The sequence below is a fragment of the Cucurbita pepo genome, chromosome LG14 (assembly GCF_002806865.2).
Source record: "Cucurbita pepo subsp. pepo cultivar mu-cu-16 chromosome LG14, ASM280686v2, whole genome shotgun sequence".
NCBI lineage: Eukaryota > Viridiplantae > Streptophyta > Magnoliopsida > Cucurbitales > Cucurbitaceae > Cucurbita > Cucurbita pepo.
The window spans coordinates 7,730,695-7,753,685 of NC_036651.1; the positions used below are offsets into that span (position 1 = coordinate 7,730,695).

General features: G+C 35.5%; 3 protein-coding genes across 5 annotated transcripts; 1 reads left to right on the forward strand and 2 right to left on the reverse strand.

The window, feature by feature from the left end:
• Nucleotides 1–1,441: 1,441 nt before the first annotated feature.
• Nucleotides 1,442–5,765, reverse strand: LOC111809667 (50S ribosomal protein L19-1, chloroplastic-like). Of its 3 annotated transcripts, none has more exons than XR_002817279.1 (6): nucleotides 5,642–5,765; nucleotides 5,211–5,549; nucleotides 4,313–4,399; nucleotides 4,077–4,210; nucleotides 1,967–2,193; nucleotides 1,442–1,879 (listed from the first exon to the last, which is right to left on the reverse strand). XR_002817279.1 is itself a non-coding variant. In XM_023696043.1 (5 exons), exons 1-5 carry the CDS (start codon nucleotides 5,663–5,665, stop codon nucleotides 2,085–2,087), a joined length of 693 nt encoding a protein of 230 aa, XP_023551811.1. In that variant the 5' UTR covers nucleotides 5,666–5,765; the 3' UTR covers nucleotides 1,448–2,084. The 3 variants fall into 3 exon arrangements, 1 of the variants encoding a protein (XP_023551811.1); XR_002817278.1 differs by having other exon boundaries at nucleotides 1,448–1,629; nucleotides 1,798–2,193; XM_023696043.1 differs by having other exon boundaries at nucleotides 1,448–2,193.
• Nucleotides 5,766–11,945: 6,180 nt separating this feature from the next.
• On the forward strand, nucleotides 11,946–12,707 carry LOC111810940 (classical arabinogalactan protein 9-like). Its single transcript, XM_023697795.1, has one exon. It carries the CDS (start codon nucleotides 12,004–12,006, stop codon nucleotides 12,487–12,489), a length of 486 nt encoding a protein of 161 aa, XP_023553563.1. The 5' UTR covers nucleotides 11,946–12,003; the 3' UTR covers nucleotides 12,490–12,707.
• Nucleotides 12,708–16,338: 3,631 nt separating this feature from the next.
• LOC111809829 lies at nucleotides 16,339–22,240 on the reverse strand. Its single transcript, XM_023696267.1, has 2 exons — nucleotides 21,819–22,240; nucleotides 16,339–16,790 (listed from the first exon to the last, which is right to left on the reverse strand). Exons 1-2 carry the CDS (start codon nucleotides 22,078–22,080, stop codon nucleotides 16,774–16,776), a joined length of 279 nt encoding a protein of 92 aa, XP_023552035.1. The 5' UTR covers nucleotides 22,081–22,240; the 3' UTR covers nucleotides 16,339–16,773.
• Between the last annotated feature and the right edge of the window lie 751 nt (nucleotides 22,241–22,991).

Here is a 22,991-nt window from a genome sequence, read left to right on the forward strand (position 1 = left end):
TTTTACAAGGGAGTGGAAACCTTCCCTTAGCAGACGAGTTTTAAAGCCTTGAGGGGAAGCCCGAAAAGGAAAGCCCAAAGAGGACAATATCTGCTAGCACCGGACGATGTTCCAGCCTTCTCGATGGCCCCAAAGGGGGTGGATTTGGTGGGGGTCCCACATCCAATTGACCTCTCACATTGGTTGGGGAGGAGAACAGGGAGTTTCCCGACAATATCTACTAGCGGTAGATCTGGGTCAGGGATGGATTTGGTGGGGGTCCCACATCGAATATTCATTCAACTTATTTAGCTCGGTGAATCAGAAAACCAAGTAACCCTAATCAACAAACACTTTGCACAAAATTCATCATATGATTGTAACTTTCATAAACTATATATTCTTTAAATTAAAGATTGTTTGACGCATGCATGTGACTAAATTAAAGTTCGACACCTTATCTTAAAAAAAATAAAAGGTAAATAATAAAGTTCATACAATAATTTACTTTAATATATAATGAATTATTCTAAGTTCTAAACTATGTACTATAATGATTAATGTAGTTATTGAAAGGAGCAAGCTTTGCTGGTTTCCCTCTTCAAAAGGGTCCTCTTTTTTTTAATGCCTTTTCTTTTTCATGAAAGGCTTTTTCAAAATACACAAAAACTTTTCTTTTTTCTTTTTGCTAATTATATAATTTGGTCCCTAAGTGCGTTTGGTAAAACTTCGGAGGTAAGATAATGTGTCATTTTTTATCATCTAGCTCCATTCATAGTAACGAGCTAGAACTCTGTCCTACTTCCTATAAGCCAAGGATTTGGACGATTGAACTTAGATTTACTACCTAAAACAGGAACGGAGTATTTTTTTTAAAAAAATATTATCGAATTCCTATCTCATATATGGTTGAACTAAAAAAAACACTATTCCCAATCAATTATTTCACAAAATAGATAGAAACCCGCTCTACCAAAGAAATCTCCTCGTCTACTAATGAAGAAGTTAGAGACAAACTTCTCAAAGAACTTATTCTAGTCCGTTGCCCAAATAAAATAAATAAAATTAACTTCTCTCCAGTAACCTCTCACAACCCCTCTCCCCAAAAACTCAGAACTCAAACTTTCACGGTAACGAGTTTTGCCACCTCACATGGTATTATTTAGTAGAAATTCAAGGAAAGGTTGTCTTAAGAAGAGACCGTCAAGTCAATTCTCCCAAAAAAAAAAAAATGTGAAGTTGTACTAACATAAACAGTGTTTGAATTATGTGACCCAAACAACGAAATAATATTGAAATGTAATAATTACGGTAGAAATAATGAAAACATGTAACAAAACTTGATTTTAAGGGATAAAAAACAGAGATAACTTGATTTTAAGGAATAAAAATGACAGAGGATGAAAATGTAAAAATGAATTTTGCATATTGTAACTTAAAACAACTCCATCAAAGTCAACACTAACCATAGAAAATAAGATCTTTATTCAAAATAATGTGTATGTGTGTGTATCTATACTAAAGACAAAGATACAAACAACCACTAAAGACATAGATAAATCGAAACTGACCTTTGATCGTGTCAATCGCCCCGATTCTCCTTGAACCTGAAGGAAGTAAAGGCTCTGACTTGCCATAGTTCCAAAATCCCTGCGATTACCAGATGACTCATCAACTAATCTTTCGGACAACTACTCAGTTTCTTAGGTGCCATGTGAAGTTGCTACTCGAATGAAGGATACAAAGGACGTAAAAACCAAACTATAAAAGGAAAAGTTAGAAGTAAAGACGCCTGATTGAAGGATGGAAAGACCAAACCTTCCAGTCTTCAAAGATTAGGGACAGAACCATGGCTAATTTGTTCACAGCCGAAAGATCTCGAGATGCCCAACTTCATGAACTTAAAGTTAAAAGATGAGGAAAAACAACTGAGAAGAAGCCAAGTAATGGGATCAGTAATGGTAAAGAAGCAAATCCAGGACATTACCTTTCATGAAACCCCTGCTGCTCATATATATAATTAATGACGCTATACAGAAGAATAATGTGCAAATATTGAATGATAACAAGAAACATAACGTTGATGGTCAATCCATTGGGGTGTTTCACTTGAAAGTAGAGAGTCTTGGAAGTTTGTCTCTCAAGTAATACAATCTTGCCCTCCTCACCTTCCTGTGGCTCACCACTTTTAGCTCTTTGATGTTTGGTGAGTACCTGCAGAAGAATGTTATCATGAGGTCAAATCCCACAGAAGTAACTGCGTAGGAAATAAGAAATCAATCCGGTATCTAACGATCGACAAGAACTTCAGGCACGAGTATGTCGTTGCTTAGAGTATAGCGCATCGGATATTTATTATTTCATCAAGTTTTGATAACAACCTGCTTGTCAGCAAGCCAAGAGGAGCCTGTCAAAGCATTGGCCCATGTTTTGGTTTCATCTAATTTTGATGGATTTGGTACTTCTTCCTTCTTATTTTTGGTTGGTTTGGCGGGGTTTTCTTAGGAATCACGAACCTCCACAATGGTATGATATTGTCCACTTTGAGCATAAGCCCTCATGGCTTTGCTTTTGGTTTTCTCAAAATGCCTCGTACAAATAGAGATGTATTCCTTACTTATAAACTTATGATCATCCCCTTGATTGGCCAGTGTGGGACTCCCTCCGAACAATCCTCAACAATCCTCCCCTCGAATAAAGTACACCATAGAACTTCCCCTGAGGCCTATGGAGCCCTCGAATAGCCTCTCCTTAATTGAGGCTCAATCTCTTCTATGGAGCCCTTGAACAAAGTACACTCTTTGTTCAACACTTGAGTCACTTTTAACTACACCTTCGAGGCTCACAACTTCTTTGTTCAACACTTGAAGATTCTATTGACATGGCTAAGTTAAGGACATGGCTTTGATACCATGTTAGGAATCACGAACCTCCACAATGGTATGATATTGTCCACTTTGAACATAAGCTCTAATGGCTTTGTTTTTGTTTCCCCAAAAGGCCTCATACTAATGGAGAGGTATTCCCTACATACAAACCTATGATCATCCTCTTAACTAGCCAACGTGAGACTCCCTCCAAACCATCATCAACATGCTTTACTATGCTGAAAAGAGGAATTTAAGACCAAAATATGTAACCAGTTGCGAGTTTCCTTGACTCATCCAAACCCCAGATGGTATAGCTTTATAACTGAATCAGCATGTGAGATTGTTCTGGAGAACAATCAATTTTATGTTCAAATAAACAACAGATTCTGGAACCAAAAGCTGTAATAAGGTTCAAGTGTTCTAAGGTCATCCAAATCCAGATAGTTTCTTCACACCTCTGTTTAAAAAATTGGGACGAGAAAGTGAAAGAAGGTAAATTTGATGTGAGATCCCACATCGGTCAGAGAAGGAAACAAAACATTCCTTATAAGGGTGTAGAAACCTCTCACTAAAAGACGCGTTTTAAAACTGTGAGGCTGACATTTATACGTAACGGGCCAAAACAGACAATATATGCTAGTGGTGAACCTGGGCTGTTACAAATGGTATCAGAGCCAGACACCGGATGGTGTGTCAGTAAGGACGTTGGTCCCCCAAGGAGATGGATTATGAGATCCCACGTCGGTTGGAAAGGAGAACAAAACATTTCTTATAAGGGTGTGGAAACCTCTCCCTAAGAGACACGTTTTAAAACCGTGAGGCGGACGGCGATACGTAACAGACCAAAGCGGACAATATCTGCTAGCGATGGGCTTGGGATGTTACAAATGGTATCAGAGCCAGACACCGAGCAGTGTGTCAACAAGAACTTTGGGCCCCCAAGGGAGTAGATTGTGAGATCTTACATCGGTTGGAGAGGGGAAAAAGCATTCCTTATAAGGGTGTGGAAACCTCTCCCTAAGAGACGCGTTTTAAAACCGTAAGACTGACGGTGATACGTAACAGACCAAAGTAAACAATATCTGCTAGCGGTGGGTTTAGGGTGTTACATCTTCCGTGTGCTTAATGAGTTTATCAGCAAATGGGATTGAAATGGGGCACAAATCATATTCTACAGACAGCATATATTAGATTCCAGAAAGAAATCAAGATGAACTCAATACTTACAGCGGAAAAACAATCTCCACGCCCACACCAGCAATAATTCTGCGAATTCTAATCGTAGTGTGGATGCCAGCATTTTGTTTTGACATGACAATTCCTCTATAAACAGAAAGCCTACGCCTATTTTCTGGAACTTCCTGTAGTAGTAGTAGTAGTAGTAACATTTTTATCAAAAACAGTATAAAAAACCATACACTTACATAAGGGTTTAGACTACAAAGATTAAGAACAAAATTTACCAGTTTAATTTCCACAATGTCACCAGTTCTAATGTCTGGAATCGGCCTCGCCTTCTCCGACGCTTCAATTGCTCGCTTATTAAGTATCTACCCAGAAGTTTAAAGATCAACAAAACTAAAATCAAATTCAAATTATGATACCCTCTAACTAGTAGATGAGACAATTCCTATATTGTGAAATTTCACCAACTATAGCTGAAATCTTCTACAACACAAAACTGTAATGAGTTTCTATGAACCGCAGGATCACACTTCAATTCTTCAGCAGTTGATTTAACAATTCAAACGTTCGGAAGAATTGAATATAATTCAAAAGAACCAGTACAGAAGTACACTTATGGTTGCAAGAAAAATTGTGTTCCTAAATTGAAGATGGTTGGAGGGAGTTCTGCATTGGCTAATTTAGGTACGAGGCCTTTTGAGAAAGTTGAAAGCAAAGTCATGAGAGCTTATGCTCAAAATGGACAATATCATACCATTATGGAGGGCCGTGAATCCTAAAATGGTATCAAAGTCATGCCCTTAACTTAGTCATGTCAATAGAATCCTCAAATGTCGAACAAATAAGTTGTGAACCTCAAAGGTGTAGTCAAAAGTGACACAAGTATCGAACAAAGGGTGTACTTTATTCATGGACTCTTCAAAGGCTCCATAGGCCTAAAGGGAGGCTCTATAGGGTACTCTATCCGAAGGGAGGGAGTCCCACATTGACTAATACAATTCCTTAGTTACGCGGCCTTTGGGGAAGTTTAAACCAATACCACGAGTGCTTATGTTCAAAGTAGACAATATCATACGATTGTAGTGCGTCATGATTCCTATGATTCCTAACATTCTAGCATTCAGAACTACAACAAAGTTTGTGTTCATTAATGAGAAGAATGGATAGAATAATTACCCCCAATACATCTCCAAGCTTAACTCGAGGCTTTCTCGGCGGCTTCTCCGCCTCAGGCTGGCCATCAGACACCGCTACTGCTTCTACTACAGCTTGAGGAGCTTCTCCAACGCTTCTTTCCACATTTTTCTCATCGCTCGCCGACTCTGCTTCGGAATCCGCCTCAGCTCTCACAACAAACGCCCGTTTCATCGGCGCCGAAACAGTATGGTGAAAATGGCAGCCGATTGAACTCGAGGAAAGAGTAGAAAACGAAAGCCGAGTACAAGAAATTGCGGAACAAAACCCTAATCTTCTCGGCGTACATTGATTGGGGATTCTTGGAATAGAAATCACGGCCTTGAAACAAGAGATATGAGATTAATGCGATAGAAGATTAGAAAGGGAATACTGAAAGATTACAAAAAAGACGAGAGGAGGAAGTACCGTACCTGAGGAAGAATCTTGGTGGCCATTGATGAAGGAATTGAAGAAAATTATGGCAGTGATTGCATTTTTCTTCTCTCTTTGGAGAAGATGGAGACGATCTCTTATCCGTTGTCAATTTCAGTTCGAAATTTTTCAATTTTTCTTTTTTTTTTTTTTTTAAATTTATCTATTATGAGTTTTCATCCACCAAAATTTTGAGCGTCCCCCGGTTGACAATTTTTTGTCGGGTCAACATGACCAGTCACCGACGTTTGTAACCTGACTTCTAAGATAATTATAAAAATTAAAAATATTTGACGTTTGTAACCCAGACTAATGATGCATCGTGACTTTGAATGTTTAATATTTGATCTTCATGAGAAATTGGTATGAGGTCTTTTTGGAAACCCGAAGCAAAGACATGAGAGCTAATGCTCAAAGTGGATGATATTATATCATTGTGGAGAGTCGTGTTCGTCTAATATAGTATGAGAGTCATGCCCTTTGAGGAAAGTTGCACCAATGGGCAGGATCGATGGAGGCTAACAATCCTTGAACCTTAGGCCCAATAGTGCTAGGTCAACAAATAATACGACGAATTCGGCTTGGGCTTGGGCTTCTTACACCAATGGCCCATTTCAACGTTAACTCGATAAAAAAAAATGTCAACTCGACCAAATTTTTAATCTTTTTAAAAATTCAAATAAAAAAAATTAACTCAATCCAACCAAGTTGAATAGTCCGAGTGGTCCAATTATGAGTCATAGAATGCCAGTTCAAAAACGTATTTGATTTAACCCAAAATTAAGGAAAACTCCACATATATTAATAATTATAAGACGTTGAACATCAAATATACGATCGAAAAAAGAAGACAATGATGTGAACTATAGATCGACAACAAAATTAAACACTAGCAACTCGTGCAAGCTTACCTATCAACATAACGAGAGAAAAAATATAAGTCGACTTATCAACTCATCCAAACTTATATATCGAGTTTCGATTGCTCATCTTCTCGCATAAACTTAGGTAGGGATGTTCATATGACCCAATAAACCGACCAACCCAGACTACGCAACCCAAATCATAAAAGTTGGATAGGGTTACATTTTTTTAGTCAAGTCAACCCGACCAACTCGAAAATAGAGTTATAATCCAGTTCAACAATATTTTCAATATTTTACGTTCGTAACCGATGACACTGGTGCGTTGGGTTAGGTTGTGAACTCTATTCGAGTTGCTAACGTCACCAACTCAACCAACCCAACCCTAAACTAAGGTGCTTACATGACGTTCAGCTCGTTTCATTTTCCAACATATTTGAACAAATTCTTCGTTTACGAGTAGATGTGATATCTTATCAGTAACGTTTAAAAGCCATAAGATCGTAATCACGTGAAAGAATGGGTATAAGATTTTTGATAGAGTCGACAACAAGAAAGCAAGCTGTAACAAGCTATGAGGTGTTGTTTGTTATTGTTAAAAGCACATGTGATCATTAATCCATCCAAAAACATGTCTACTCTTTTTGTTTTTCAGTGTCCCCTTCTTGATAGCTCATTTTGGAGCCATAACCACCATTCAATACCTTCATAAATAATTCTCATTTTATCCACATATATTTTTTTTACGGTCACGTATTACTCACTATAATCTCGAAATTTATGAAGAGATGACAATAAACTAACTGTTAGAGGGTTCGTATTTTCTAAATTTTTACAGTTAATACCACGTTTTAAAAATATCATGAACTTTCTAAAAAGTAACATTAAAACGTTTGTAAATTATATATAGAGTAAGGAGGAATCCGTTCGAAGAGGAGCTCACGTCTGATTAGCTAGTTGGTGAGGTAATAGCTTACCAAGGCGATGATCTGTAGCTGGTCCAAGAGGATGATCAGCCACACTGGGACTGAGACACGACCCAAACTCTTACAGGAGGCAGTAATGGGGAATTTTCTGCAATGGGCGAAAGCCGGACAACAAACTGTTTTCATCCATATATTTACCGTAAAAAAAAAAAAAAAATTAACTTTTCTTATAAAGGTGAAATGTGTTACTACTCATTTTAAAATTTTATAGGTATTTTTTTAAAAAATATAATATTAATGATATGTATTTTTATTATTATTATTTTTTTTTTTTAATTTAAGGGTATTATTTAAAATTTATGAGTAATTCTATAAATAAATTACGAAATTTATGGATATTTTTATTAATTTAACATTTATTAAATAGAATAATTTTAGACATTTGAATATATTTAATGGCAAGATATTTTCGCAACAAAATAATATTTATTTATTTATAGTTTTAAAAACAATATTTTCCCACGTCACTATAAATATTTTTGCTAAATTGGATGTTTTTTTTTTTTTTTTTTTTTAAGCAACTAAAATTTGATAATATTCATCTTAAATTTAAATAATTTAATTCAATTTAAATTTTTATTTAAATAAAATCTTATAAATATCCATTTTCTAAGTGGGCATTTATTGACGTGACAATTTGATTTAACTATTTATTTGTTGGCACCTCAATTCATAAATGCATATTTATTAATATCAACTCTTTTTTTAATTTCATAAATGACAAAATTTATATATATATATATATATATACCATAAATGCAATATTTGTTACACACATAATTTTTTAATAATTATTCAATTATTATTTATAATGATTATTAAATAAGATATGATAATTGTTGAGATATTAATAATTTTGTTACACATCACATCCCACATTCATATTTTTATAGTATTTTGCTTACTTTATAAGTGAAGCAAGAAAATAATATCATATTTTAATTTGTTATAATTTAATATTTTATTATAAATTAAATATTATTCAATCATTTTCTGTTAAATGTCAATTTTATGTATTTTTTTTTAACATGTATTTTCTATTTTTAAGAGTTCAAATGTTTAAATTTAGTAAAATAAATAAATAAACTTATGGTGTTAAAACTTTTCCAGCTTTATTAAATAAAAATAAAAATAAATAATTATATCCATTTATACTCAAAATTTAAAAACAAATTACAAATATTAAGATATTAATATATATATATATGACCGTTCACCAAAACCATAAGGGATATGACTAGTTGTCACTCTTTGTTACCCTGAGTTATATGTTATTTAAGCTGTGATATTCTTTATTTGCTTATAGTCATAAAACGCTGCTTTCTTCAATTCTTCAAATCGTTTTCAAATGTATTTCCTTGCTCACGTTTTCTAAACTTTTTCTTGTAACATGACTCGAGGCCCGAACATACGCCTACATTGTCCACGACGTTTGAATTTCTCACAACTGACTTGTTTGCTTGGTTAGAACAAGTGTCGTACAATCGTTGTCCCGCTATCGCAAGAGTGCGATTGTGACAAGTAGTCACTTATTCCTACCCTGAGATATATGTTATTTAAGTCGAAGTATTTCTTTATTTGCTTATAGTCATATAACGCTGCTTTCTTCAATTCTTCAAATAAATGTATTTCCTTGTTCACGTTTTCTAAACTTTTTCTCGCAATGTGACTCGAGGCCCGAACATACGCTGACGTTATGCACGATGTTTGAATTTTTCACTGATGACTAGTTTGTTTGGTTAGAACAAGTGCCGTACAATCATTCTCCCGGTATCGCAAGAGTGCGATTGTGACAAGTTTTAAGAAATGTTATTACCATCTTACCCTGATTAAAAATAGTACACGAACATGTCAAATTTAAGCTCGGTTTCTTACTCCGAAAGTGTCAAAACGTAACCCGAGTGACAAACACGACGTGTCACGTCGAAAAATTGAATGCTAGGCTGGAATGTGCTTGCTTTTATGTGTCATGACCTCTTTGTATTTGTCCTTGGCACATGAATTGTTTAGGGAGAGAGAGAGAGAGGGATTCTCTCTCTAAAGCTTTAGGGCATTTTGAATCTTAGCCATACACGTGGCAAGCCCAACAACCAGAGAACATGAACAAAGTTTATACATACCAATGCAAAAATCTTACTTATGAAATGGACATTTTTCTAAAATGACCATTTTAACCTTAAATTGTTCTTTTTTTCGGGCATTCTTTCGATGTAATAGCCTAAGCCCACCGCGGATAGTCGATCCGTTACGTATCACTAAATATAGATTTCACGATCCACTTTTTTGGAGACCCAACGTACTTACTGGTACAATGACCGGTGTCTGGCTCTAATATCAGAGATATTGTCTGCGAAATATAGATTTCACAATCCACTCTCTTGGAGGCTGCCGGGTGTCTGGCTTTGTATCATAGATATTGTCCACTTTGACTTGTTACTTATCGTTGTCAACCTCATGATTTTAAAATACGTCTGTTAGGGAGAGTTTTCCACACTCGAAATGTTTCGTTCCCGTTTTTAATCTATGTGGGATCTCACATTTGATGAATTATAAAACGTATATTTTACTGAAAAAACTACCATAGAACCGATAAAATGTAAGTTTTGGTTAGGTAATTTAATAGTTAAGTACTAACCCGACTTAATTTTGAAAAAAAAAAAAAAATTTATCGAAAATAGTAAAATTTTGAAAATTTAACCTCATATATTAAAATGGTAAAAATGGTAATTTATCTTGATGTAATCATATATTAAAATTAGTCTTATTAATATTGCTATTAATGAATTAATTAAACATTAATTGAAAGTAATATTGATAACTAAAATTTTAATTTAATTGCCAAAAAGAATTAAATAGAATATTAATAATTAATAACAAATTTTAGTTTAATTACTAAAACTAATTAAATAGAATATTAATAATTAATTATATTATATTTTTAATATCTATTAATAATAAAATCCTATGGCTTTTCTAGATTATTCTTTGGAAAATTAATAAAATATTTATGGTCCTCTGTGGGGTCCACTAGTGACTTGTGGTACATGAAGTCAATGGCTGTAGGGCAAAGACTTATGAACACCACAAATTTTAATTTTAATTTAATTTAATTTATTTTTTTTTTAATTTTTACTTTTCAATACTTTGCTAAGCTTTCACCACTAATTATCAAAGTTTTAATTATTTTAATTATTTTTATTTGTTTAATAGTTTTTAAGTAATTAAGTTTGACTTTTTAAATTTGACTTTTTGAAAAATTGAATCAATTGTCGCACTCAAACACGTTACTAATCAAACGTGAATGAAAAAAAAAAAAAAACTGGACGACAATTAAATTAAAGGGTGTTTCAAAAACCTGATAACAAAAAAACTCGATTAATTCAACCCAATCTAACCCATACGATTCATGAGTAAACTAAGAATTTATAGTTGGATTGGGTTGGGTTTGGTGGATGATGAAAGTCCGCTAATTTAGGGAATGATCATGGGTTTAAAAACAAAGAATACTCTCTTCATTGTTACGAGGCCTTTTGGAAAGCCTAAAGTAAACTCATGAGAGCTTATGCTCAAAGTAGACAATATCATACCATTGTGGAGAGTCGTGTTCGTCTAACAGGGTTCAAGATTGACCCGAGCAATTAGTTGAAGCTAAAAAAATGTCTCACGTGACCCGATTTAACCTACCAACCAAATTGAACCACAATAAAATTCTTTTTTTTTTTTTTTTAAATTTTCAAATTTCCCAAATTGCCCTCTCTTTCCCAAGAAAATGAAATTACAAGTGGAGGGCACTAAGTTTAGAATATTTACATAAGAGACCCACTTTTTTAAAGTATTCTTTTAGAAAGTAGTCTAGGCTATATACATGCCTTTTCATTTATATATATATATATATTATTTTACAAATTATTTTTACAATTTTTAAAAAATAATTTGATTGGTTCATTTTTTCCAATCAAAATCAATCAATTTTATTGGATTTTTTATAATTAATTTTAGAATTTTTATAAATAATTTGATTGGTTCATTTATGCCCAACAAAATCAATAATTTTTTTATTTTTTTTAATTATTGGTCTTAATTAGATAACAAAAAAAAAATGTGAGAAAGGAATAAATTTTGACCAATAATAAGGTTGACTTTTTTTAATAATATTTAAATCAGTGTTTTTTGGGCCAATTTAGGTAAATAAATCAATTTAATGAATTCAATAAATAAAATAAAAATTAAAGGCCATGAAAATCATATAAATTTAACCAAATATTTATATTAATATAAAAAATTAAAAAAAAAACAAAAAAACAAGAAATTCAAATGTTCACTAATTCCAAATTGTGTGAAAATGTGGTGACGTGTCAGCATACAAAGAGGGTAGCATGGAAAAATGTGTGCACTTATGGGTAAGATTAGCTACAAAACTTTCCTCTTCTTCCTCTTTATATATCAATCATCTTCCCCCAACAAACCCTCGCTTCAATCTTCCTCTCTTCTCTGCTTCAATTTCTTGCAGCTATGGCTACCGCACGTGCCATGCTCGTGCTCGCTCTCTCTCTCCTCTCTCTAGCAGCCTCCGCCATTGCTCAATCTCCCTCCCCTGCTCCAGGTCCCGCCGTCGCCGCACCGCCGCCGTTAACCCCACCGCCTGTTGCAGCCCCTCCTACTACACCTCCCCCCACCGCCATGCCCCCAATGGCAGCCTCACCTCCGCCAAGCATGTCAACTCCACCGATGGCAGCTCCTCCCACCGTCCTCCCGCCGATGGCTTCTCCGCCGTCTATGGAATCAGGCCCAAGCCCAGGCCCAACCACAATGCCCGACAGCCCACCATCGCCTCCAGGCCCATCTCCAGGGCCATCTTCGGAGCCATCTCCAGCGTCAGCTCCGTCGCCGCCGCCGTCGCCACCACCGCCAGGAGCGGGATTTTCGATCCAGCACGGTGGGTACAAGGCGGCGGGTGTCGCGGCGGTGTTGGGTGGCCTGGCCATCGTCTTGGTTTAACAACGCAGCATAGTACTTGAATTTGCTGTAGATTATGATCTTCATACTCATTTGTGTATTCTTTTTGTTTCTTTTTCATTTCCATCTCTTTCTATCTCTCTCCCATATGATTCTTGAGAGCAGCTTTGAGTGATATTTGTGGGATATGTAACAGTTATTTGTTAGCATTTTCATTTTTTTTCTAGTTCAATAAGAGAGACTCTTTTCTTGTTCATCGAGATCATCATTTCAAAAGTCGATTACTAAATTATGTACAACGAGAATGACGAAAGTACCGACCCTTTGAATAATTTCTCCAAATAATGCGAAGGGTACTCATAATTCTCGAGTATTTAATGATATAGGGATTGAGTAACCAATAATTAAGAAGAATGCAGCTCAAAATTGAATGAATTTTGAGGAAGAGGCTTAAGAAACCATGAATTTGGGTTGGTTGGTAGGGAAAGAGAGGGAGTAATGAGGTGATGGATGGGTGCTTTGTGGTGGGGAAGGGGAATAGGGGGGGGGGGGGGANATTTGCCAGCCTGTTGAGGTAACCAATGTGTGGAAGCCAAATTCCCTTTGGTTTTGAGAATTTTGTCCAATTTGAGTGAGACGATATAGCTACTGCAATGTACCTATACCTACGGTAAGAGCGCAAATTCACTACTAGTAGATATTGTCTTACTTTAAGCTTTTCCTCTCGATGTTCCTCTCAAAGTTTTTAAAACGTGTCTACTAGAGAGATGTAGCTTTTCCTTTCGAGCTTTCTCTCAAAGTTTTTAAAACTCGTCTACTAGGGAAATGTAGCTTTTCCTCTCGAGCTTACTCTCAAAGTTTTTAAAACTTGTCTACTAGGGAGAGGTAGTTTTTCCTTCTCGAGCTTCCTCTCAAAGTTTTTAAAACGCGTCTACTAGGGAGAGGTAGCTTTTCCTCTCGAGCTTCCTCTCAAAGTTTTTAAAACTCGTCTACTAGGGAGAGGTAGTTTTTCCTTCTCGAGCTTCCTCTCAAAGTTTTTAAAACGCGTCTACTAGGGAGAGGTAGCTTTTCCTCTCGAGCTTCCTCTCAAAGTTTTTAAAACGCGTCTACTAGGGAGAGGTAGTTTTTCCTCTCAAAGTTTTTAAAACGCATCTACTAAGGAGAGGTAGCTTTTCCTCTCAAAGTTTTTAAAACGGTCTACTAAAAAAAGTTTCTACACTCTTGAAAAAAATTCTCTATTTCCCTCTCGATCTCAAAACTATACATGTAAAAAGTAGGGAGAGGTTTCTACACCCTTGAAAAAAATTCCCTGTTTTCCTCTTCAATCAGGATCTCCAAACTATACATGTAAAAAATACGATTTTAAGTTCTCCGGAATACCCACAATGCATATATAGTTAGACCCTTTTGTTTGGATCGAATCGTTATGTTTTGAAATGATAATTGATGTCTTATCTACTAAGCTATGTTTGAATAGTCATCGAACTATCAATTGTATTGTTACGGATCTTAGAAGAGAGAGAGAGAGACTAACGTAGTAGTGGTGGAAGCATAGACATTATAAGTGTAGTAGTGGTGGGGCTAAAATTTGTCACAAAATGACTAAGTGGGAAAATGATGTCCACATGGGGCTTTAAACAAAAACAAGCACCAACATTCAACATCAAGTCATGAATGGAAATAAATATATTAAAAAAAAAAAGGAGGAAAATGCAAGTTTTTACTCTTTTACTTTATGATTCTCTCCTATGACCAAAAAGAAAAATGTTTATCCTTTCTTAATCCAACAAAGATTATTAATTTGTTTTAACGATATTGGTAGTGGTTAAAGCTCCATTAACGATCTTTTCTTTTCTCAATAGTACTTTCCACATATACGATTCAAAACACTAAATTAAGAAAAAATTCATTGAATATAGATCAAGTATAGAAATTCATGATCTAAACATTCACGAATATTACACTGAAACGTAATCAATATGTTAGTTTCATATTTGTATCTGAACCCACGTGTATATGATAAAAAATATATCTATTTTAATTATAACTTTCCCTTTAGTGGTGACTTAAAAAAGAGGTTACACTTTGTAGATAAAAGATAATAATAATAATAATTCTATGTTACACGTTATTGTATTTTCTATGGGAGCTGTCCATTCAAGTGAGAGGTACGTTATATATTTAGTCTTTCGACTTTCACAGAAGTTAGTCCAATAGAGCTCTACCACAGATTTTCACTACCGGGCTTACAAAGATAGAGGCATGACACTAATACCAATGATAGGAACAATGAACGTCCACAATGATATGATATTATCTACTTTGAACATAAATATTCAGGGTTTGGCAAAATACCGTCTCAATTCATCCTATTTCATCAGATCCGGGATGTGATATGGTTCCGAAGGATGAACTGGATATGGACAGTTCCAATAAGATTTCATTCTTGAACAAAAATCCATTTATTTATTTATTTCATCTATTCCATGACCGGAACAGGAGGGGATACACGTTACACCACGATTTTGAATCAGAAGAGAGATTTCAAGAAATGGCAGATCTATTCACTCTATCAATAACCGAGCCGGATCTGGTGTATCATAAGGGATTTGCCTTTTCTATTGATTCCTACGGATTGGATCAAAAACAATTCTTGAATGAGGTATTCAACTCCAGGGATGAATCGAAAAAGAAATATTTATTGGTTCTACCTCCTATTTTTTATGAAGAGAATGAATCNTCCTAATCGAAGGATCAGGAAAAAAAAAAAAAAAAAAAAGGGTCCAGACCTCCCCGAGAATGACTTTAGGTTTTTCTAAAATGCCGCATACCAATGAAAAAGTATTCACGATCTTCTTCTTAGTTAGTCAATACAGGTCTCCAATTGACTAAACTTGTAACTTAACGAAACATTGACGACCATACCCTTTTGTAAAGCACAAAGCACCAATACCTGATGAAAGAGGATTAGATACTGAGAACCAGAGGCCAGAGTGTCCAACTTATACTTTAAAAGATGGAAGCATAAAGGCATAGGATTCCACCTTCAAAAGAGGCTCTAACAAATGAAGAATCACCTCTCATTCTTTTATCTTCAACTTCCGCCTACCTTTAGAATCGCATATGATATAATGGTATAAAGCTATAAGATTAAAGAATGAATGTTGTTTTAAATCAACTTTACTCAAACTCAAACTCAACATAACTTTGCCAAACCGTTGCACCTTTTTTCATCACTAAGCAATCATTGCAAGCTTTTCTATCACAACAGCATCAAGAATCACCATCAGTTTTAAGACCACATAAGAGCATATTTTACCCTTCCAAGTTTTCTTTTTTAGTTTATTTAAATATTATTCTAGTTCTTATATTTTTTAGAGATGGGTATGAACAGATGCCTAAAGAATCCTAGCTCACTATGATCAAAAACCACGATTTGGTCACGAAGACAAAGAAACCCTTGAAGGAGAAAAACTATGAGATCTTGGGAATTTAATCTCATCCGACTTATCTGGCAGCTAAAATTATCCATGGTGCTTACTCATCTTAGAAAAGAGGGTTACATCGTCCATCTATTAGTAAGAGGACTAAAAAGACCGTTCTTACAATGTCTAAAAGTACAATGACCAAAATAGTATTTAACCATTCTTGTGTTCAGACTAGTTGATATGTACCTCAACTATTCTCACCAAACAACCGGTTTAGCCTACTATATTTGGTTGTAGGATATTACACCATAGATGAATGACCACTATGACTTGACCTCATTCCCTTTTAAGTCTTTTATTTTACCTTTCGAAGTTTTTTCCTTGGTAACATAGCAAAATTATCATGATAAAAGTCTCCAATTGTACCTTAATTCATTAATGTGTTTGGTCCAACTTGTTGATACCTTATGTGTTTCTAAAACAATTCTAAGGATTGTTTTTCAAAATTTGGCTACCGGTCAAAAAGGGCTTTTAAAATCCCAAAAGTAATAAAAGCACTTAACCAAGAGTTATTTTCATTGAAAAAGCATTTCACCTGAGAGTTATCCCCCAAGCATTCTCCGACTCCCAAGTGCCTAACCCATTTTCAATCTAATAAGAAGAATCAATGTCAAAATAGTAATTAGAGCATTCTATATAAGATAGCATTATAAGTTGAGTCATAAAGATGATGGGAAAAAGAACAGTAAAGAGAGAACAGAAATGCCTTATCTAGAACTACAACAGCTGCACGACAACCTTCCTGTGACTGCCATTATGTGGGGGCAATTTATCCAGCCGTCTTCATTGGATTCTTCCAGTACTATTGTCCAGAACCATCTGGGTAAGTTTCTCATCCCTAGTTGAGTTGCGAACCTGCCAACAGCACCAAAACTGGCATTCAAAATTACATCATTGTAACAGTATTGAATTTCTAGAGGTGGAAGAATAGCAGTAATTAACAGCCTATCTAAAATATAACCTTTTCAAGTGCTTCAAATCAAACAAACCTTAAAAGGGATATTCTCTTTCTTTCTCTAGATCGTTTGTGGGTAACTCATGTGCAATAAATATTGGCTAAATTGTAAAAAAGTAATCTTTCAACTGTTACTTGTTTAAAAAATAGCCTTATTTTCCTAAAAGTTTCAATATTATTCTTACCCTTTCATATATGTTTCAAAACTAACCTTGGGTAGAAGCTTTTTTAGAATTTTGGAAGAAAGTTTAGACATGGAATGAGTTTGATGATGACCTAGAACAGTACCAATACACCGTTCAATTCTAATGATAGTTTTGAAATATTTATGAAAATGAAGAATATTGTTACAACTTTCGAAATAATAAACATATTTTTGCCACTTATAATTTAGCCTTAAATATTCTAGGAAAATTATTGATTTAGGCACAAAAATATTGATGGAACGATCCCAATGGGTGGGCCTTCCAACATACAATGGCCAACCTATCAGATGCATAACAAAATTAAACCATTGCAGATTTCAGACAGCACAACAAAAAGAAGGGACATCCATGGGACCATCTAAAAAGAATACTAAGGCCAGTCACATACTCTGGCCCGAACCTGCACAAGTCATATCGGGTGATGGTACAAATAAACGGTTAGCATGAATATCATTATAGGAAATGTGTGTAATGAACAAACTGAAAACCCTGGTTTCTTATTTATGTTTGATTCCTTTGGCTTCGCTATTCCAAAAGGGAAGGACAGTTTCTGAAGAATCAAAGGGCACAATACAATTTGTTTAAGAATCCAATTGAGAAACAGGAAGTTGAAACGTTCTGTTTATTGATCTGGAGAATTTAACGTCAAATCAAATTACAGAACATAATTTCAGCAGTAATTTATGCAACTCAAATTACAGAAAATAATTTCAGCAGTTTGCCTGTGGGTCCTAGATCCACAGAAGACCCACAAGACCTCTGACTGATTGTTAAAAGATGGATATTCAAGTACTTCACTAGCCTCATAACTACTAGGTGCGACACAAAAAACCTTAAAATTTTCAGAAGATCGAACTTAATNATTGGCTAAATTGTAAAAAAGTAATCTTTCAACTGTTACTTGTTTAAAAAATAGCCTTATTTTCCTAAAAGTTTCAATATTATTCTTACCCTTTCATATATGTTTCAAAACTAACCTTGGGTAGAAGCTTTTTTAGAATTTTGGAAGAAAGTTTAGACATGGAATGAGTTTGATGATGACCTAGAACAGTACCAATACACCGTTCAATTCTAATGATAGTTTTGAAATATTTATGAAAATGAAGAATATTGTTACAACTTTCGAAATAATAAACATATTTTTGCCACTTATAATTTAGCCTTAAATATTCTAGGAAAATTATTGATTTAGGCACAAAAATATTGATGGAACGATCCCAATGGGTGGGCCTTCCAACATACAATGGCCAACCTATCAGATGCATAACAAAATTAAACCATTGCAGATTTCAGACAGCACAACAAAAAGAAGGGACATCCATGGGACCATCTAAAAAGAATACTAAGGCCAGTCACATACTCTGGCCCGAACCTGCACAAGTCATATCGGGTGATGGTACAAATAAACGGTTAGCATGAATATCATTATAGGAAATGTGTGTAATGAACAAACTGAAAACCCTGGTTTCTTATTTATGTTTGATTCCTTTGGCTTCGCTATTCCAAAAGGGAAGGACAGTTTCTGAAGAATCAAAGGGCACAATACAATTTGTTTAAGAATCCAATTGAGAAACAGGAAGTTGAAACGTTCTGTTTATTGATCTGGAGAATTTAACGTCAAATCAAATTACAGAACATAATTTCAGCAGTAATTTATGCAACTCAAATTACAGAAAATAATTTCAGCAGTTTGCCTGTGGGTCCTAGATCCACAGAAGACCCACAAGACCTCTGACTGATTGTTAAAAGATGGATATTCAAGTACTTCACTAGCCTCATAACTACTAGGTGCGACACAAAAAACCTTAAAATTTTCAGAAGATCGAACTTAATACCTAGGTTACCCTGGATTAAAAATATACCGAGTTTTAAGAACAAACAATCCGAACTAAGGATGAGGAGAAAGACATAAGAGTTTAAGATAGCCTATTGAGTCTACAGCCATTATGCCACCACCAGAACTATATAAGCTCTCAATTAGTCCTCTGTTCTATCTCCTATCGAAGATATATTTACATCAGTTTTATAGCCACTAAGGTAACCATACAAGTATCGAATAAACGAAGCTTTTAACAGTTAATCATATGGGAATAACAAACTGATATGATGAGAAGTCAGTTTTTACAGAAATAATCGGAGATTTCAAAAGGAAAATCTTCTGCCTACAAACTTACCAAACACAACGTATATCCTAATTCATAATTTTATTTAATGAAAAGTATTTATTGGCAACTAACAAAGCTCCAACTTTGTTTCCCCTTGCTCTGTATGGAGAACATCCAATAAGATAATTCGAGTAAATAACCCTTCAAGTAAGGTCTCAGAAGAAATAATTCCATCCATATCCGTTGTCGTACACAGAAGACAGATTCAAAGAACAAGACCATAACCAATCTTGAAGGTAACAAACTCTGTTAATGAGCGTGAAGCTTTACAATGATTATCCAATTCAAGATTTTTCAGCTTTTCATGAATATATCCATGTAAACTTATAATGACACTCATTTTTTCTTCTTTTTTTCTTTATATCCATGAGTGTTGGAGCTAGTTTGCGACCACCTCGACTATTCTCTACATCTAGTTGTCATGGATATTCGTAAGATATTAAATCCTGAATAGATTACCACCAACAATGTCTTAAACCCTTATTGACACTCCCAATTATTTTCCTTGAAATAAAACCACCAATCAAATCGGAGAAGAATATGAGTGCACTCTTTAAGCGCCTTCTTACCATGCCACACAATAGCTAGGAGATGAAATAAATAATACCACTAACACATATCATAATGAGTTGTCAAAATCCCTGAGAACAACTCATAAGAGGGTGACTTAACTTGCTAGCATGCTAGGTAAGGAGGAAAAGGATTCTAAAATAGAATGATCCTACCTGAGGTAGTGCCCATTCGAGTTCTAAAACCTTTTGGGCATTGTTGAGTAACTAAGTCTTGAACAGCTGCTCCTAGATGAGTACCAAAGGTTTAGATTTTTGCATTCGCCAAAAAGTGAAGTTACACTGTTACAGTGCAAGGAAAGAAAGAGAGGCAACAGTTGGGTTGAAGCTACTGATATATTCACTTATTAGATGATGAAAATGAGACCCGTTCATAGCCCCTTAAAGATACAGTCACTAAGGTTACAAGAAGTAGAATATAAAGATTCTTCATTACCAGTACATGCATATATTTACTATGTATGAGGAGCAGACATTCGGGATATTTGACTACTAAACTTAACAAGCAGATCTTTAACTGTTATCAAAGACTGCATAGAGAAAGCTCAGAAACATGCCAAATAGATGGCAGAAACTAAACAGTTTTTTTTTTTTTTTTTTTTTTTTTTTTTTTTTTTTNTTACAAAAGGGGAATCCAATCCAATGGCCAAAAGGTTTAGTTACTCAACAATGGGTGACTATTATTATTAATTTCCTTTCATCTATGATCTGAAAATTTCATCTATGATATATATTTCATCTATATATATCTCAAGTTGGTCACAAGATTAGATAAACTAAGCAATTTACACTAAAAAAAAAGTGAAACCCTTCTCATGGTTGCTAGCCTCAAGAAGCTTGAATACCCACGAGAAGCTACAAAAGAAGTTTCAAAATTGGATGATCGCTCCTATATGCAGTTTATGCGTTCAAGAAGAGGAGTCCATCCATCACTTGATTCTACATTGTCCATTTGCGGCTAAAGGGTGACAGGCTAACTTTTTTAAGTGTTTGGGGTGGATTTCTGTTTACCTAAAAAGATTGATCATTGGCTTATGGAGGTGCTCGATGGTAGATTTTTTGGCGGCAAGGGAAAAGCCCTTTGGAAATGTGCTACACAATCCCTCCTATGGAGCATTTGGAGGGTAAGGAATAGCTAGGTGTTCAGAAAAAGGTCTTCTTTTGATTCCTTTTGGCTTAATAATACAAAATTATTTTGAACCTACAGCCTTTTATGATTATTAACAGTTGAAAGGCTTTCCTTTGTTAGTTTTATGACGAGGGGCAACCTCTACCAGTTGCCCTTAGACTGCTCTTTGGTTCTTTTGAGGTATATACGTCTCTCTTCTTACCACAAAAGAAATAATAATAATAAACAGTTAACAGTCCCAACAATCACACCAGTAAGAGATACCAAGTTCTGAAGTTCTAAATTACACGCTATTGGAGAGCAAAATAACAAACTGATACGCAGACAAATGACACAATATATAGAGCAGATTAAGCAATACATTCACAAGAAAGCTCCGTAATCGAAAGAGTATACACTGTCATTTGAATACATCTTGGCTACAAAGCGATATCATGTTTAATTGATTCCTAATCCAGACTTCATAAGTACTATGCCAGGACGGTTACTGATCTCTAAGTTATAGTGGTAAACCCTTACACCAATTTTCTCTATCTAATTTCAAGTCCTTCAACGGTTTTCTATAAGGAATCACAGATTCACAACAACTTCCCCACCAATCCTCGTTCCTTCTATTCAGATCAACCATTTCCAGTATCGAAACAACAAGCGCATACATGACGACGACAAGGATCCTAATGATTTTAAGAACTCTATTAGCACGTGTAAGCGATAATCCACTGCTATCCACAACGATATATTACGAGTCGAGGAGCAATTAGTTGGGGGAGGGATAATATATTTCTTAACAATTTGTCACTTTAATATCAAATAGTCGATCTCGATCTACAGGCATCTTTCACTCGAGTAATTTCAGTACCTGGATCGGAGAAGAACCATAGAACGACAGCGCAGAAGATAACGACGAAAGGGATGAAATGGACGAAAATCCTAGCGAGCTTAAGATGGCGACGTTTTTTCGCAGCCGCGTTAGAGAACGGATTGAACGTCGGCAGGAAAACATCTGATTCCAAGCCGGAACTCACACTGGAAGATCTGAAGATAGCGGATTGCGACGACGACGATGATGAAGCTAATGATCTCTTATCCGAGACAATGCAGGCGCTCGACGATCTCCTCATCTTCTTCGTTTCCCGGATGCGGGAGAAATCAATGGGAATGAATGACTGAAACCTCAAAGGTTTGAGCTATGGCAGAGAAAGCAAATCGAGGGGGCGATGGCTTACTCTTCGGAGTCGCAGTCCACGAGCGGACAAGAAGCTGGGGAATTCCAAAAATAGACGCTTTTGTTTTCAATATTTGAAAATCGACCCCTTTTAAATAATATATTACTTTTGGGCCAAGCATACATAAATATAACAAACATTTATCAACCTAAAATTACTTTTAAATTACTTTAAATACAAATATTATGTACCGAAAATTTGAGGCCCATTTTAAAATCGTGAGGCTACGAAACACAATTGGTCAGATCGGACCATAGGTACTAGTGGTGGGCTTTGAACGGTTACAAATAGTATCAAAGTCAGTCACCAAGTGTTGTGCGAGGACGATGACCCCCAAGAAGAGTGGATTGTGAGATCCCATGTTGGTTGGACGGTTACAAATGGTATCAAAGTCAGTCACTAAGTGGTGTGTGAGGACGCTAACCCCCAAGAGGAGTGGATTGTGAGATCCCACATTGGTTGGACTGTTACAAATGGTATCAAAATCAGTCACCAAGTAGTGTGCAAGGACACTGATCCCAAGAGGAGTGAATTGTGAGATCCCACATTAGTTGGACTGTTACTGATGATATCAAAGTCAATCATCAAGTGGTGTGCAAGAATGCTAGCCCCCAAGATGAGTGGATTGTGAGATCCCACATTGGTTGGACTGTTACAAGTGGTATCAAAGTCATTCACCAAGTGGTGTGCGAGGACGCTGGCCCCTAAGAGGAGTGGATTGTGAGATCCCACATTGGTTGGACTTGTTACAAATGGTATCAAAGTCAGTCACCAAGTGGTGTGCAAGGACGCTGGCCCCCAAGAGG

What these genes read in the sequence shown, in the direction of transcription:
- LOC111809667 (XM_023696043.1), bottom strand. Translation starts at nt 5,665, where the DNA reads ATGGCCACCAAGATTCTTCCTCAG. An exon ending in ACATTGTGGAAATTAAACTG is followed by an intron (nt 4,211 to 4,312) that starts GTAAATTTTGTT and finishes CTACTACTACAG; the next exon opens with GAAGTTCCAGAAAATAGGCG. An exon ending in GTGGAGATTGTTTTTCCGCT is followed by an intron (nt 2,194 to 4,076) that starts GTAAGTATTGAG and finishes ATTCTTCTGCAG; the next exon opens with GTACTCACCAAACATCAAAG.
- LOC111810940 (XM_023697795.1), top strand. Translation starts at nt 12,004, where the DNA reads ATGGCTACCGCACGTGCCATGCTCGTGCTCGCTCTCTCTCTCCTCTCT.
- LOC111809829 (XM_023696267.1), bottom strand. Translation starts at nt 22,080, where the DNA reads ATGAGGAGATCGTCGAGCGCCTGCATTGTCTCGGATAAGAGATCATTA.